The 17,909-nt window shown below is 42.3% G+C and overlaps 1 protein-coding gene across 10 annotated transcripts in view; it reads right to left on the bottom strand.

Annotated features, from left to right (window-relative positions):
- DIP2A (disco interacting protein 2 homolog A) overlaps positions 1–17,909 on the bottom strand; it is a 112,119-nt gene that overhangs the window by 65,259 nt on the left and 28,951 nt on the right. For 8 of the 10 annotated variants that reach the window (XR_012091111.1, XM_007971197.3, XM_073011397.1 and 5 more), the window contains 4 exons: positions 15,944–16,015; positions 10,001–10,120; positions 3,786–3,905; positions 2,064–2,315 (listed from right to left, as the gene is read on the bottom strand). Coding sequence is in view for 9 of the 10 variants with exons in the window: in XM_007971197.3 (XP_007969388.2) it covers positions 2,064–2,315; positions 3,786–3,905; positions 10,001–10,120; positions 15,944–16,015 (564 nt within the window). In the remaining variant the exon portion in view is untranslated. The remainder of the gene's footprint in view (positions 1–2,063; positions 2,316–3,785; positions 3,906–10,000; positions 10,121–15,943; positions 16,016–17,909) is intronic. The other 2 variants (XM_073011396.1, XM_073011394.1) reach the window with 1 other exon arrangement.

The following is a 17,909-nucleotide window of genomic DNA, read 5'->3' as shown; positions in this document are numbered from 1 at the left end:
ACAGCTGCATTTGCAGGAGTCAGGAGCTGTCTTCCATCAACACAGGTCATAAACCTACATTATAAATAATTGCAGCCAAGTCCTTTTCAGAGAATGAAAACATCTAATTCAAACACACATTAGAGTTAAATGCTTTGCTTTTAACTGGAAAGCTGAGGGCTGTATGGTTAAACATTCTGAACTGTGGCTAATTTTTCATGCTGAGTAAGCTTTTATTTCTAACTCACCAGGAAACGGTGTTGAGATGACTCAGCAATGGCTAATAAACTCAAGCTACAAATGTTTTGTTTGCTCTCCTGGACCATCTCACCTAGAAAGGAGATTCTGGGAGAAGAAATGAGGTAACAGAACATTTAAAATTACTGTTTTCCTGCCCCCGCCTCAGAATTGGAGTTAACTATGTATTTCTATAAAGTTAAATCACCAATGATGAATAGAGAAGGAAAACAATAGTGCAAAAGCTGTTTTCAAGGTATGGACTGTACACCTCCTTGAGGAAAGGTGGGCAGCAGCCTCTGGCCATGGAATACCCAGGAAAGCCACAGAAATAATCTGGGCAGGCTGTTTTCCAAAGAGGAGCTTTCTCTGTGGAAAATGCTGCCTTCTGCTGCCCTGGTAGTCTTGGCGTTCCTCTATGAGCTGGAAGCAGTTTAGAGACAGAGCAGGGCACTGCGAGCTTTCATCTGAGACTGATACCTCAGGAGAAGGACACATGTTTAATGGAAACAGATGTATTGACTCAAACAAATAAAAAATGAAGAGCAACAGTGATGCGCCCTACGGAGGATGCTGAGCCAGAAGCTGTGGGCCACTCAACATACCCAACTTGTCCCCAATCCAGCCAAATGACCAAGGTCTTAGAAAAAAGAGCTCAGCACCCATGGGGACCCCAGCTCAAACAACAGCACGTCACGGGTGTCACCATTTCAGTTTTGGCAGGAAAGCAACTAAAAGCAAAGAAAATGAATAGGAATCAAGAAAATTGGTATCAGCCCTGGCTTCACCACTTAGGCTGCTGTGCGATCTCAAGCAAGTTAAAATCACCGGACTTTTTTTTTCCTTCCTCATCTGGGAAAAAAAGGAGGGGATTAAGATGAGTCTTCAACAATACTGATTGTATTTTATGGTACTTGTGCAAGAGTGTATATGGGTTTCACATGCCAGTTACATACAGTTAACTATGCTGCTGTTTTAGTTAAAAAATAGAATTTCAAAGGATGAAAGGTTTACACTTTTTTCATGTCTAAGATGAATGTAATCCAAGGGATTCTATGATTTGGGAAAGATCCATGCATCCATATGATTAGCTCTGACTGACACCTCTTCACGCCGAAGGCTGTCTAACTTGGTATCTGGAGGAGCGAAAGCCAGACCACACTGCAGCCCTCTACCCCAACCTCAGAATTCCAGCCGGGTACAGAGACAACCAATGGCCCTGCAGCTGTGAACATAGAGCCAAGAGGAAAGGCACAGACAATAGAGAGGCAGCCAGGTCAAGGGTGATGATCACAGCCACCAGCAGGTATGGATGTGTGCTGACCATCTACCCCTGCACCTGCTGTGTGCACCAGCTACCCCTCAAGACCAGGAAGGTGTTAGGACACTGAGAAACACTACACCCTTCTGGGGGACTATGAGAAATGCCCCATGCCTCAAAGGACTAGGACTGCCAAATTAAAGAAGTATCAAGAACTACTTTTGTTACCAAAAGGACATTTCCCAGATGAAAAATAAGGTAGGTCTTGATGGGGAAAAAACTTGCAACTGAGCTGTATTGTTCAAAAGGTTATTAGGGATTTAATCTAAATGATGAATTAACCAAATATTATCCCATTTCTTTCAAGTGCAATTATTAAAAGCTCAAAATCAATTTAATGTCTCAGGCAGAAAAAGCCAGCATGGGTCATCTGGGTTGTGTGACCTCAGTCACTTGGAGAGCACTCAGGCCTGCAGCTAAGTCTGCAGGGTGGCGCCTGGCTCAGGTGCCCTCTACCTGCTGCTCTGTCCTGGACACTCCTGACCCCGCTCTGCTGGCACAGGGGCCGCAGCAGCTTGTTACTGACCTATGTGGGTGTGGGCCTCACGGCCTGCGAGTGCAGTGGCAGAGGCGGCCCCCGGCGTGGCTGCAGCACTGGGAGCGGCGGTGGGTCTCCCTCCCGGGTGAGATGAGGTGGAGGATGCAGAGGATGAGGTGGACGAGCCCTGAATGACCCGGTCGAGCCAGGGCTCGACGCTGGAATGGCTCTGGAGCGGAGTGGAGGTGAGTCGCCCGGGTCGCCGTAAAGAGCCCTCATCTTCTGAGGCAGACGATGTGTCTGTGGTTAAAATAACGATGACAGGCATGATATCGGGATGAATCAAGAGGAGGACGGAGTTCCCACTCGCACTGGAGCCTCCCAGGCCTGTGTGCAGCATGCTTCTGTACACCTGGCACAGCTCTGCCCAGACAAAGCCACAGAGTCAGCTCAAAGGTCGCCCTCAACCTAGAAGGGCGTGCAAGGAGCCCTATTGTGGGGAAAATGATTCCATGAGCCCCCAGCTCCCCAGAGAGAACTCAGCCACAGGGCACCACACACACTCAGCGAAGACAGCCTCTGATCTCCCAAATGGCTTCGGCATCTGCCTCAGTGGGGGCGTCCTGTGAATATCCAGTGCTGCACTGCATGTCCACAGAGTCAGACACCATATCCACACACCAGTCAGCATCACCCGGGGGCGAGCCCGGGCCCGGCCCTACACCTTGGAGGCAATGCGAAGGCCTCCTGGCCTGTGCACGGCCCCAGCAACAACACGGTGGCCACGGGAGAACCGCAGCCCGGTCTACATGCATCCTTTCAGGGGAGTCAGGTGAACTAGCTCTACAAACAACTCCTTCCCCAAGAAAATGGCTTCAGTCAACAAAATTAACTGTACATTAAGGTTTCTTCAAGTCAGCATGAGTGAGTGTTTTCTTATGGGTTTTACAATTATTAAAAAATTATTTTAAAATTGGATAGTGTCTATAGCTATGTTTAGTAAAAACAATAATTTGACAGTCATTTCTAAGATTTTTTTCAACAATAAACTTCTTTTAAGCAAGAAAGTGTTACCAAAACCACTAAATCATCTTGTGAATCTGGTGTGTTTGGTTTTATTGTGTAGTATCTCCAAATGCATCAAACTAAAAATGGGTGTCATTATTTTTGTTACTTTAAATATACAACAATGCAAGTTCATGAATATGAAGTCATTAGACACTATCAACATCTTGCACAGTTTAAAAGGAAGACTAAAATACATTATTGCTAGAGAGAAACCTCATATAAAAGTTTTCACTTCTAATGGTACCAATAATAAAACAACAAAATCAACCCCAAAACTTTCCAAATAGTCTTATACTGTTGCATGTAAGTCCTTGTTACAACCTGTTAAGTTATAGGTAGTGAGATGAGAATAACTGTAAAATTCTTAATTCAGGAAGCTTTAGCTTAGTGCTTATTTTAGGTTCCTCTTAGTGTTTTAGGTTCCTCTCTTTACTAAAAAACATAAATAGCATCTTAGTAAAATAAATTAAGATCCACACAAAAAGTCTTATAGAAAGCAAGTACCCATTTGGGTAAGAATACTATGTGCACCATAGATTTTCAGGTAAGGAATATGAGCATATGCAAACATTTTTAATCTCCAAATGTGTCCAATCTGTACTACAGGCCAGACGGATATTCCAGCTCAATGGGAAGTAAATAGGATAACATCAGGCCTGTGAAACACTCAAAGAAGCCACTCCTGACACTGTTTATCAATACCTGGAGGGGTGTAGGTCTCCACAGACGAATGCACAAGGACAGAACGTCTTTTCGAAGGCATAGGCATCTTCCTCTCTTTGTATTTGGCCAAAGCTGCTTGCACGGCTTCAGTGTGGACATCTACACAGGAAGGACAGCAGTAAAAATACTTTTTACAAGACTGGTTATAAAGTAACAAATTAAGTTTTATGTCTTTGCTTGTTTTCAGTGGGGGTAAAAGGAATAGAAGCTCTCTCTGTCTATCCCACATGTTAGTCCTAGATTTCTTTAAATATTCCTTTGTTTGTAGATCTAACCTTGAAATCATGTAAATATTTCCATATTATAAATCAAAACTGAATAAAAGAGAAATCCCCAAAATTGAAAATAAAGCGAAACAAATGAGCCTAAATGTGTATCTTGTTGTTGGTTTAAACCTCGCTTGTTCAACCCCTGGCCCACGGGCCTCATACAGCTCAGGAGGGGTTCGAATGCAGCCGAATACAAATTCGTAAAATTTCTTAAAATGTTATTAGTTTTTTTTGCAATTTTTTCTTAGCTTATCAGCTATCATTAGTGTTAGTGTATTTTATGTGTGGCCCTGGACAATTATTATTCTTCCAACGTGGCCCAAGGAAGCCAAAAGATTGGACACCCCTGGTTTAAACTACTGTAGCTGACTTTAAAACACCGAAGTTAGACTGGTCAACCTCTACTTCCAGAAATATCTAATAAGAACAAAAGTAACTGTACAAAAAATGTTTAACTCTCTCACATTGTTGATAGCAGTGAGGACATTGTCACACAGATTTTTCGTGAGTCCTGTGGGATATGGCAAATGAAAAGCACTTGATAGTCTGATTCTACCATCCCTAGAGCTTGGACACTCACAAGGGAGAGGAGATGCAAATGTAGATGAAAGAGGTAGGCTGGACACAGTGGCTCATGCCAGTAATCCCAGTGCTCTAGGAGGCTGAGGAAGGAGGATCGTTTGAGGCTAGGACCAGCCTGGGCACCAGAGCAAGACCACATTTCTGCAAAACAAAAAAGTTTTTTTTTTGAGATGGAATCTTGCTCTGTTGCCAGGCTGGAATGCAATGGCGTGATCTCAGCTCACTGCAATCTCTGCCTCCCAGGTTCAAACGATTCTCCTGTCTCAGCCTCCCAAGTAGCTGGGATTACAGGTGCCCCCCACCACGCCCAGCTGATTTTTGTATTTTTAGTACAGATGGGGTTTCACTATGTTGGCCAAGCTGGTCTTGAAGTACTGACCTCACGATCTGCCCGCCTCCACCTCTCGAAGCGCTGGGATTATAGGCGTAAGCCACTGCGCCTTGCCCAATTTTTTTTTTTAATTAGGCAGGTGCAGTGGCATGCGCCTGTGGTCCCAGCTACTCAGGAAGCTGAAGTTGGAGGACCACTTGAGTCCAGGAGTTCCAAGCTGCGGTAAACTATGATTGTACCACTGCCTCCAGCCTGGGTGACAGAGTAAGAACTCAAGAAAGAAAGAGAGAAAAAGGAAAGAAAGGGAAGAAAGGAAGAAAAGAAAGAGAGAGAGAGAGAGAAAACGGGCACAGTGGCTCATGCCTGTAATCCCAGTTACTGGAGAGGCTGAGGCAGGAGAATTGCTTGAACCCGGGAGGCAGGGGTTGTGGTAAGCCAAGATCGCGCCATTGCACTCCAGCCTGCAAAATGAGTGAAACTCTGTCGAGAAAGAGAGAGAGAGAGAGGGAAAAAAAAAGAGACAGAAAGAGAGAAGGGGAGAAGGGGAGAACGGGAGGTGAGGAGGGGAGAGGAGGGGAGGAGGGGGGGGAGGAGGAGAGGAGGAGAGAGAAGAGAGAAAAGAGAAAGAGGGAGGGAGGGAGAGAAAGAGATGAAGTACAGACCCCGCAGTTGTGAATCTGAATAGATTATGTCACTACAAACAAATGTGGTATCTTGTCTTTTAAAAGTGTGTCTTACCTCTGTACATTGAAAATGTCTACAAACCACAATCAGCCCAACAGCAATCAGCATCCCTAGTGCCCAGACTGTGCTGTTGAAACACCATCCTCACATTAAAAAAAACCCTGAGAAATGGCAGATTCTGGAGCAGGGGAAGAAATGCCCAGGATGAGCCTAGAACTTCTTATCCTAACAGCCAACCAGGAAGTGGTCAAACAACTCAAGCCAATTTGAAGAGATTCCCAATGGCGAAGAATGGAACAATCTGAGTATTGATAAGGAGAAATACTAGAATGGACTGAAACATCAAATATGATACTGATAAAAGAAAAGAAGAAAAAGGAAAAGAGGAAACAAAATCAATTGGTTACCACTGGAGGAGGCCAGCGACTCAACCTATTGTTCTGAAAACTAGTAAATAAATGGAAAGAATTAAATATTCATCTTGACTTTCCTGTACCAAGTTGTAAATAACAGAAGTTTCTCTTTATGGAAATATTCTGGCATTTGAATGAAGAAGGAATGTCAGAATCTAAATTTCACCATTTTGCAGCCCAAAGGAAATCATCAATCTAAGAACTGAGAAAATCACTAGCTTCCAAGCACCACAGCAAAGAGCAAGAGTCAGGCCCAACAGGCCTCTTGGTGGAGGAACAAGGGCCGCCCATGAGTCTTGTAAACAGCTGAACATTGTAACCTGACTTTCGTCAAATCTAGTGAGCTAAAAAGCACGTCAGAGACACCAAGAGGAACCATCAGACAAACACAGCTCAGCTTCTCCTACAAGCTAAGTTCCACAGAGGCTGAAAACACTTACCAACCAACTGCAATGTGAGCTCTTATTTGGATCCTGGGTCCAAATAAACTTGTTCTTTAGAAGCCATACGACATTGGCTAAATATTTGATATTAAGGAAGTATTTGTTGTTAATTACTTTGTGATAATGGCATTATTTCTTAGAAATGCAATCTTTTCAGATACAGAGACCAAGACCATTACGACATCAAAATGACAGAGATCAAGAATGTTATGACATCTAAATGAAATAACATATCTGAGATGTGCTTTGAAACCGTAAGGGAAGGGAGGAAGCAGGTAGAGTACAGATTAATCCAAGCCAGGGCATGGATGGCCGAGAATTTCTGGAGCTCGACTATGGGTCCAGGGGAGCTATCATACAAAGATGGCCAGTTTTGTAGACGCTTCAATTTTCTCCAACAAATGTCTGAAAACATTTAAAAATCTCACATTTAAATGGCTTGTAGGGCCAGGTTAAACCTTCTCCTACTCAGGAAAGGTGAAGAATTCACACCTATACATATGATAAAGGAAACTTATGGATATCAAAGGCATAGAACAATTCTAAAAGCTTCCAGAGAAAAAGAGTAAATCACCTTGAAAGATCAAGAAACAGACTGACAGTACTCAGTAGGATCACCAGGCACAAAAAAGCAACAGTTTTGAAGAAAAAAGTGTTAAACCTATAATTTTATATCTAGCCAAATTATCATTTAAACATGAAGATTTAATAAAAATATTATCAGACATACACGGTTTGAAAAGCATTTCCACACAAGGACTTAACTGAAAACACTCATGGAAAAAGGCACTCACAAAAAGAGAGCAAGAAACAGACTGAGACCTTTGTGACGGATTTGCAAGTTACTATGATTCCCCTGCTTTCAACATTATTGCTGTCTTAGAAAAAAAGGAAAATAAGTATAGATTAAAAACTACCTAGAACTAAAAATATAGATAATATCAGCATGATAGGGTATAACAACAGATCCAAAAATACTCAACAAACCCCAAGTATAACAAAACCAGCCAACGCGCATAATAATCAAATCACTCAATACCAGCGTCTTAGTGTGTTCAGCTGCCATAACAAAACAGCATAAACTAAGTGGCTTAAACAACACAAATTTATTTTCTTACTGGAGACTGGATGTCTGAGATCAAGGTGCCTCATGGTTGGTGTCTGGTGAGGGTTCTCTTCTAGGCTTACAGACATCTGCCTTCTAACCATTCTACTCATAGGGCGATGGGGCAGGGCGGGGGCCAGCAAGCTCTAGTGCCTCTTCTTTTTTTCTTTTTTTTTGAGACAGTCTCACTCAGGCTGGAGTGCAGTGGGGCAATACTGGCTCACTGCAACCTCCACCTCCCAGTTCAAGCGATTCTCATGCCTCAGTCTCCAGAGCACCTGGGACTACCAGCATGTGCCATCACAACTGGCTAATTTTTGTATTTTTAGTGGAGATGGGGTTTTGCCATGTTGGCCAGGCTGGTCTCCGCCTGCTTCAGCCTCCCGAAGTGCTGGGATTACAGGTGTGAACTACTGCGCCTGGCCAATGCCTCTTCTTATAAGGGCACCAATCCCACTGTGAGGGCCCCACTCTCATGATCTCATCTAAACCTAATTACCTCCCAAAGGACCAAACTCCAAATAGCATCCCACTGGGGTTAGGGCTTCAATATAGGAATTTCAGAGAAGATATAATCGAGTCCACAGAATAGTGATAAAGAGAAAAATCTTAAAAGTGCAAGAAGAAAAAAAGACGCATACAACAGAACACAGATAAGAAACAAAGTTAAAGGACTAACACTACTGATTTTAACATTTATTATTAAGGTACGATCATCAAGAGAACACTGTTTTGCCATAAAGACAGATGAAGAGATCAACAGAACAGAACAGACAGTCCAGAAATAGATGCATGCATTTACGTGCAACTGCTTTTAGAAAAAAGTGCAAAGGGAATTCGCTGGAGAAAGCACAGACTTAAGGAATGGTCCAGGAACAGTTGAATATCTCCATGCAAAAAAATAAACTATGATCCATACCTTGTACTTACACTAAAATTAACTAAAAAAAAAATCACAAACTTAAGGGCACTAAAATGGCACTAAAAAACCTAAAACTATAAAACTTGTACAAGAAAACACAAGAGAGAATCTTTGTAATCTTGGGTTAGGGAAAGATTTCTTAAACACAAGAACAAAAGCACTATCCATTTTAAAAAAATAACTTGGACTTCATCAAGATTAAAAACTTCTGCTCTTCAAAAGATACTTTAAAGAAACACAAAGATAAATCACAGCCTGAGAGAAAATATTGGCAAATCCTATTTATGATAAAAGACCTGTATTCAAAAGATAAAGAATATACCTAGTATAAACTTCACAAGGGCAGAAACCAGTTTATTAACATCACTTCCATGAGCAGGAAGAGGGTTGGGGAGAAGAGCCGGGACATGCAGAAGATTCGGAGGGACAGAAGGGAGGAGACGTTTCCTAGGACCAGTCTCATGGAAGGCACACGTGTGCATGCATCTGCATCCAGGCCTGAGGACAACAGTGCTCAGTGAAATGCTGAGGGCGGCCACCTCAGGGTTCAGAAGTATCAGGTGATTTTTACCTTTGTCCTTAAATTTGGTACTTTTTTTTACATATTTAACACTAAGCACATTCTTATTTATATAATCAGAGAAGAAGTTGTTTGCCACATGATAAAGTTTTTTATAAATGTATATCAAATTGGTAAGACATTATCTGGTCAAATATTTCTTATATTATTTCTTTATACTCCCTGTTGAAAAAACATTGAAAATATTAATCTTCGTTTTCAGTATTCTTAAAACGACAATTATCCCTATTAAAATTTTTTCTGAAAAAGGCCTATCAAAAGAGCTTAAATGTGAAGAAAATATACAATCACACAGTGGTGAAAATATTAAATAGATAACGTGCTCAAGTTATTAATACATAAACTATAATAGAAAAACGTGAATTTTTTTCAATGGCTATTCTGTTAATTCCAGCAAAGTATCAGAGACAAATTTAAATATTCATAAAAGCACTGCCAAACAGAGTGGCATAAATTTAATTGGAAGGAAATCTCCAAAATTAAAAAAACACTAAAACACCTACACCTAGCGGTAAAGCAGATCCGTAAAGCACAAAAATTATTAGTATCAATTTCAAAGTAAAAAGCATACAAAAGTTTTGAAGAAATTATTCTAGTAAGAGAGAGAAGACTTCTCTAGAAAGTTCTGTAGCCATCCCCTAAGAAAGTGCCACTAAAGCTACACCATGCATTAAAACAGACCGTGGTTACATGAAGGTTAAATGTTTTTCTTGAAAAAAATATGATGATGTACATTACTGCTTATGTGAAAATAATTTCTTTGGCAGATATTGTGGCAAAGAAAAAATAACTGAAAGACTTCATGGCGAGAGTCCAAGGGCTCCAGGCCTGCCCACCTTCCCCACTGCCTAGGCTGTGACCCTACCTGACCGGAAGCGCTCGTCCCTCGAGGTGGTGGGCCGAGACTTCTGCTGCTTGGGTGCAGCAGCCGTGGTTTGTGAGGGCCCAGGAATTCTATTCTCTGCTTGTAGAGATGGGTCTATTCCTGAAACACAATTTTATGGGAATACCTTGTGTGAACAATTTGCTTTTCCAATTATGAAAAAAATCCACTGAAAACAGCTTACATTTCTCATCTGTTGCATACACTCTATCAAAGAGCCTTTAATCTGGAAGTCAGTGATAGACGCATGAATGCTGTGGGTTAAGGGCAACATCCACTTCCATGTTCTCCTCTCCCCACATCACCCCGCCCTGCCTCTCATGCACCATCTGCACGAAGGGTGATGATCAAACAGCTGGCCCTGTACCCTTGGCAGCACAGCACATGGCAGCTCACATCAGGGGTGGGAGCCGTGGTAGAAAGCCCTCCCAAAGCCCACTTCTGAACTGTGTTTCTAAGTCTGAAATGGCCTGTGCTGTTTGTCCCCAGCATTGTTCTACAGTGTCAGTAAACCCTGAGTGAGAAACAGCTCACCAGACCACCACTGGGGTCCACCAGTAGCCCTCCGATATAAACAGGAAAAAAGTGAAAAGGCAGAGAAAACAAGAGCGAGAGGGCATTAGAATGATGGCGTCAGGGCACAAAGTGCTCAGAGGCCAGGACCTGCTCAGGCCAGGCCAACTGCCCTCGCTGCACCACCCACTTGCTCTGCCTCCAAATCAGGACAAATGAAGAGCACACTGTTCTCCACACTCCTTCACCAGGCCCTCCACTCTCCAGGCGGTGGTCCCCTGGCCACAAGACACATTACAGTGAGTGAAGGAATGGGGAGCAATTGTTCAAGTCACTAAACAAAATCCCTAGTATCATTTGAACCAATTTGCTGGCATTTGCAAACAGCACAAAGCAAAACCTGTAGCTGTGCTTCAACAAAAATGTGTGTTTAGCTTTAGCCTTTGTTTCAAAATGTCTCATAAAATTGGCCAGCAGGAATTCCAGTCCCACGGCTCCTCCAGCCCTAACCACTCCCTGAAGAGGCAGAGTCCATGCTGCCTCAAACCTGGGCAGGTCAGTGACTGCCCCAACAAGCGCAGTATGGCAGAAGTGATGCTGGGTGACCTCCAAGGCTGGTGGTGAAAGGCAACGCAACTCTACCTGGCTCTCTGCAACACCACACACCAAGTCTAGAGTGTTAAGCCCCACAGTGGAGGGGCCACATGAGGACAGAGGGAGACACAGGCAGGGCTGGGGAGCCAGGTGCTCGGCAGCAGGAGTCTCCCCACCCCAACAGCCACCGTTGTGACTGAGGAGCCCTCACAGGATGTTGGCCCAGGACTTGAGCACCCAGCTCTGGCTCTGTGGACAGGGACAAGATAACATTTGAGCTGGGCCTGCACTGCACATTTGTGAGCAGAACAGATGCTGCTGATGTTGTTCGAGTACTATGTACATTTTGGGGTGGTCAGTGATGTGGAGAATGGGAACACTCTCTACAGAAACTGGTATTAGCTCTTCGTGTGTGTGTGTGTGTGTGTGTCTGTGTACAAAACACATATTGAGCAGAGCCCTACTGACTTTTGGCTTTTTGTGACTGGATAAAACAACTTTAAAGTTCACAATGGACAATACCGAGTCTTACACCTTATGGATGATAGACAAGCATGCTGTAAAGTGACGTATACACAAATGGACTTCCTTACACTTGTATTCCAAAATATGCGTCCTTTTATTCTTTGAGATAGATTCATTTATTCAACAAAGACACAAGACCCAATGTGAAATTACTGGATGAAGAAGTAGATATATTTTTAACTTAACAGATATGAAGAGGTAACTTTCCAAAAAGGTTATAGCAATTCACGCTCTGACAAGCAATGTATGAAAGTGCCATTTCCCCACTCTCTGTCAGCACTAGATGTTATAAAAAGTTCTAGAATTTTGCCAATGTGATAAGAGAAAAATGGTACCCTTTAATTTGCATTTCCATATCTACCACTGAGGTTGAACAAAATTTAATATTTATTGCCTATCCACATTTCCTGTCCTTTGGATTTCTGTTATGTCACCCAACTAAAGACCCCCACTAAAAGAGCAGGAAGCCTCACTCCTTGTCTCCTGTGGACACCCTGAACTGTGTACACACACAGAGCTGTGGCCTGGCGAGTAGCAGCTCAGTCATTCTGAAATGTTCTCATTTCTAGGGAGCCTGTCACACCTGTCCATCTTTTCCTTTCTAGCTTCCAGGTCTCCTATCTTGCCTATGAAGACAATTCCTACTCAAAGGGGTATTCAAATAGTCTCCTGAATTGTATGTTTTTATAATTAAAAACATATTTAGAACTTTAATTATTCTGAAGTTTATGTTCACCAATGGTGGGGAGGAGGAAGAGGGTTCTTGCCTGCAGAAGGATAGTACCAGCTATTAACCCTTCCTCCTTCACATCCTCTCAAATCACTTCCAGGCTTCTTCTCTTTCACTGACTGAGTTGTGTACTCTGCACACTGACATCCTCCTGTTGTGACTATAAAGCATACACAATCAGGTTTAGTATCTCAAATGCCAGTCCTTTATCACCAGTGTTCTTTTTCAAAAATTGATGGGCTACTCTCAGAACTTTGCCCCTTCTAATGGGTCATTTCCAATCCTAGGTTTAGGAAAACCTCAGGCCTGATATTCAGACTGGACTACATTATGTTCACACATTAACTCAGGATCTGCCAGTTTTATAGGATGTATTAAGTTTTTCCAGTTAGGAAACTGATATGTTTCTTCACATATTAGGGTCTTGGTTATTTCTTTCAAATAGATTTTACGATCCTAACATAGGTTCTTTCTTACTAAATGCAGTAATAAGCATTTGACAGTTTGTTTTCATTATCCGAGTAAGATTTTTTCATATTTGAAAACAAGAAATATTGCTACAGAAAAGTCACATATTTGCCTTCTATCTTCATATCTATCAAACCAAAATCACTTACTAATTCTAACAGTTACATAGGCAGTCACATGAGTTTTTGAGGTATAAAATAATATCACCTAAAGATGATTATCTTTTGTTCTCTAATATTTATTCTGCTTTGTTTTCCCTCTCACTGCATCAGCTGTGACCACCCACATAATATGTAATAAGAATGGGCTGGCCAGCATTTCTGTTTACTCATTTGGAATGGAAATGGCTACAGTATCTGATTGTTTAGTTTGATGATTGCTGGTGATTTCGGACAAATGGGCTTTAAAGATATTTTAATAGTTTCCCTCAATCCCAATTTTACTCTGAGTTTGTTTTTATTTTGGATGAATACATATCAGCATACAAAGAGCCTCGTCAATCTTGTTGTTGTTGATCTGTTATAAAATATATCATACCAATACAGGCAATATAAAGCACGTATATAGTTTAAGAATATTATTAAGAAACAATCAATGTAACCACCACATAGGCTATGAAACAAAACACTCATTCCCTTAATGGGTCCCTGTGACCCTCTGCAATCTAACTTCCATGAGGAAACGGTGTGCTGGTTTCTGTGCAAACCATTTCCTTCTCTGTCTGGACTCACTACACAAGGTCCCTAAGTATTAACAGCTCGGTTTGCGTCTTTTTTTAAGCTTGTACTGGCTATATGCCTTTGTAATTCCTTCCTTCATCCCTACGATGTTTACAAGACTCATTCTTGCTGATGCATGTGGGTCTTTAGCTTTCCGCTGTATGAATTCTATTGATGGGTATTCGAGTTCTTGGCAGTTTACAGATATAATGAACATTTTTGTACAAGAGAATAAGGTGCAAACAAACAGGAGTTTCTCTAGGGCAAATATGTACCTGAAGAACTGCGACACCTCTTCAACTTTACTATGTAATATTAGCTGCCTGCATCCTACCGATCAAATCCTCTCCAACAGGATAGCTGGCTGTGGTTACAAAGTGCCTTTCTCTTATTACTAGTGAGGTTAAACATCTTTCCATTTGCTCATTGGCTATTTGGATTTTCTCTTATGAAATAACCTATTTGAATCTTCATCCATTTTTATACTAGACTTTTTCTTATCATGTTGGGAGACTTTCTGGCTATTAAGCTTAAACTAATTAAATTAAGGGAAGGTGTGGTGGCTCACACCTGTAATCCCAGCACTTTAGAAGGCTGAGGCAGAAAACTTGCTTGAAGCCAGAAGTTCAAGACCAGCCTGGGCAACACAGCAAGATCCCATCTCAATCAATAAGCTGGGCGTGGTGGTGCACACCTGTAATCCCATGTACTCAGGAGGCTGAAGCAAGAGGACTGCTTAAACCCGGGAGTTTGAGACTGCAGTGAGCTATGATCACACCACTGTGCCCCAGCCTGAGCAACAGAGTGAGACCTTGTCTCTTATGTGCAATCATCATACATGGCTGGTGTTTCATATACTGGACAATGCAGTTAGAGAACAGGTCCGTTACTGCAAGAAGTTGTACTTGACAGCACTGCTTGGTACATTCTGGACACTAGTTCTTTTTTTTTTTTTTTTTTTTTTGAGATGAAGTCTCACTCTGTCTCCTAGGCTGGAGTGCAGTGGCATGATCTCGGCTCACTGCAACCTCCACCTCCCAGGTTCAAGCGATCCTCCTGCCTCAGCTTCCTGAGTAGCTGGAACTACAGGTACGCGCCACCATGCCCGGCTAATTTTTGTATTTTTTAGTACAGTCGGGGCTTCACTATGTTGGCCAGGTTGGTCTTGAACTTCTGACCTCATGATCCCCCCGCCTCAGCCTCCCAAAGCACTGGGAATACAGGTGTGACCCACTGCACCTGGCCTCTGGATACTACTTATTTGTGTTACAACTATCTTCTCACACTCTGTAGTTTGTCTTTGCAATCTCTTTATGATGACGTTTGAAAAAAAGAAGTTCTTAATTTTAATGTGGTCCAATTAATCAATCCTTTCCTTTATGGTTCCTGCTTTTTGGCACCTTTAGTGACATCAAAAAATCCTATCTTGAGATGGTGACAATTTTCCTATAAGATTTTCTAAAGGCTTTAAAGATCTTTCACATTTAGGCCGAATACATCTGGAACCGATTTTTGTCTCCAATGTCATGTGCTTTACATATGGACAAAGAACTACGCCAGCACCATGCCTGCCACACCGCTATTCCCATGTGCAAAGTCCACGCACGTATGCATCTGTCTGAGCTGTCCACTCTGTCTTCGTGACAATGGCTTTACAGTAACACTTCATATCCTTATTGGGCCAATCCTCCACGCACGTATGCATCTGTCTGAGCTGTCCGCTCTGTCTTAGTGACAATGGCTTTACAGTAACTCTTCATATCCTTATTGGGCCAGTCCTCCACGCACGCATGCATCTGTCTGAGCTGTCCACTCTGTCTTAGTGACAATGGCTTTACAGTAACTCTTCATATCCTTATTGGGCCAATCCTCTCGCCTCATTCTTTTTTGAACGTATTTTGGGTCTCTTGACCTTTTATACTTGGATATACATCTCAGAACTAACTTGTTAAGTTACACACACACACACCCCTATTGAAATGATGAATGCACTGAATCTACAAATCAATCTAACGTGGCAAGAACCGACATCTTTACAATGGATGCGCTAGCCCCAGTAAGGAAATGTGCCAGGCTGTTCATAATCATAAAAATAAAATAAATCCTCTTTGGGAATGAGATATGAGATCTGTATCAAGCCAGAGCTTTAAATTATAATCTATGTCTTTGGATTTTATTATTTAATATTAGAGGCATATTTTTCAAGACCAGCCTGGGCAACACAGCGAGACCCTGTCTCCATCAATAATCAACATATACCAGTGTTTAAACTTGGTTTAACATTGCTAACAAATGTTAAACCCTAAAAACAAGTTAAAAATCAAGTCTTATGAAACAATATAATTGCTATGTAACATCTGAGTGTATTGACCTTACCTTGAATAAGCGGTATATAACGTGCAAGCAGCTTTGCCCTTTTCTTTTCATACCCTTTTTGAGTGATGTCACCTAAAACAACAATGGAAAAAAGAATTACATTTCTTCTACAATTGCAAAATTTTAGAATTAAAAATTAATTCATGATTGAAAAACTGGAAACACTAATGTCTTTCCACGAAGTGATAGGACAAATAAACTATGATGGAATCATAGTACCCCATAAAATGGAATACCACTCAGCAGTAAGAAAGGAACAAACTACTGATACACACGGCAATTTGGATAGATCTCACATGCATGCTGCTGAGTGAAAGAAGCCAGACTCAAAAGGCTATATATGGAATCCTCAATTTTTATGACATTCTGGAAAAGATACAACCACAGAATCAGAGACAGATAGTGGTTGCCAGGGTCTGGCAGTGAGGAAAGGACAAGGGAATTTTGAGGGTGGTGAGGAAAGGACAAGGGAATTTTGAGGGTGGTGAGGAAAGGACGAGGGAATTTTGAGGGTGGTGAGGAAAGGACAAGGGAATTTTGAGGGTGGTGAGGAAAGGACGAGGGAATTTTGAGGGCAGTGAGGAAAGGACAAGGGAATTTTGAGGGTGGTGAAACTGCTCTATGTCGGGAGTGTAGTGGTGGTTACATGAGTATATGCACTTGTCAAAAATCTGTACCATTACAGAAGAGTAAGGGTGAATTTTACTGTGTATAAATAATACTTCAAATTTTAAAAATTGTGATCACCATCCCCTGGGAGCTTGCCAAAATCGCAGACTCTGAGGCCACACCCAACTGACAGAATCCAAAACTGCACTTTATTGAGACCCTCCAGTCATTCCTGTGCAGGTTCAAGTTTCACAAGTATTGCAATAAGGGACCCATGGGACACAAGTCCTCCCAGGCCAAGGGGTGTCCTTGGGAAAGGAGGAAAAAAGATGGCTGTTCCAATAAATTATCATAAGGAAAAATAGCCTGAAAACAAATTAAACCACCTAGGAACGAGGTAGGGAACGCACCATCATGGAAACACTTCTTAACCTAAGCACACTATTTGGGTTCCTACACATACCTGGAAGTTCTAGCAGGTTTTATTTAGAAGACTTTATTTAGACCAGAAATATATATTACAATTCTCATGATTAGCCTGTCCTCTGGGTGAACATGGTGGAGTTTTTAGTGTTTTGTAACACCTTCCAGGCCGGGCGCGGTGGCTCAAGCCTGTAATCCCAGCACTTTGGGAGGCCGAGACGGGCGGATCATGAGGTCAGGAGATCGAGACCATCCTGGCTAACACAGTGAAACGCCATCTCTACTAAAAATACAAAAAACTAGCCGGGCGAGGTGGCGGGCATCTGTAGTCCCAGCTACTCAGGAGACTGAGGCAGGAGAATGGCGTGAACCTGGGAGGTGGAGCTTGCAGTGAGCTGAGATCCGGCCACTGCACTCCAGCCCGGGCTACAGAGTGAGACTCCATCTCAAAAAAAAAAAAAGACCTTCCTTCTCTCAAAACAAACAAGCAAAGCAGTAAGGCTGCTGTGAATCAAAAGACACAGGCTGATGTCGCTTATCGAGTACACAACTATTTACTTTAGATGAATTTTTTATTGTAGGATTTGTTGTGTGAACAGATTGACACCGTTGAATATGTGACATCTAAGTTAAGCCTCAGTGGAAGCCTCTGCGTAGGCATTAATATGCCATCTTACAGAAGAAGAGCCTGAGCCACAGCCTGTGGGCCAAACAGCTGCTCTGGCCCAGAGTCTACCACAACCTCCCCACCTACTCCACCCTGCACTGCACCCAAGCCCTGCCCTCTGCACAGAGCCTCTGCTTTATGAGCTCACTTGGTTCCTCCCAAGCCTCTTATGCTTATCTGTCTGTCCTTCCATTTATTTATTCCCTGTGCCCCCACTGTGTTCCATCCCTTCAGACAACTTTCTTTTTGCATTTAGTGTCTTTCAGA

The sequence above is a fragment of the Chlorocebus sabaeus genome, chromosome 2 (assembly GCF_047675955.1).
Source record: "Chlorocebus sabaeus isolate Y175 chromosome 2, mChlSab1.0.hap1, whole genome shotgun sequence".
In the NCBI taxonomy this organism is placed as follows: domain Eukaryota; kingdom Metazoa; phylum Chordata; class Mammalia; order Primates; family Cercopithecidae; genus Chlorocebus; species Chlorocebus sabaeus.
This window is presented reverse-complemented; position numbering and strand designations above follow the sequence as displayed.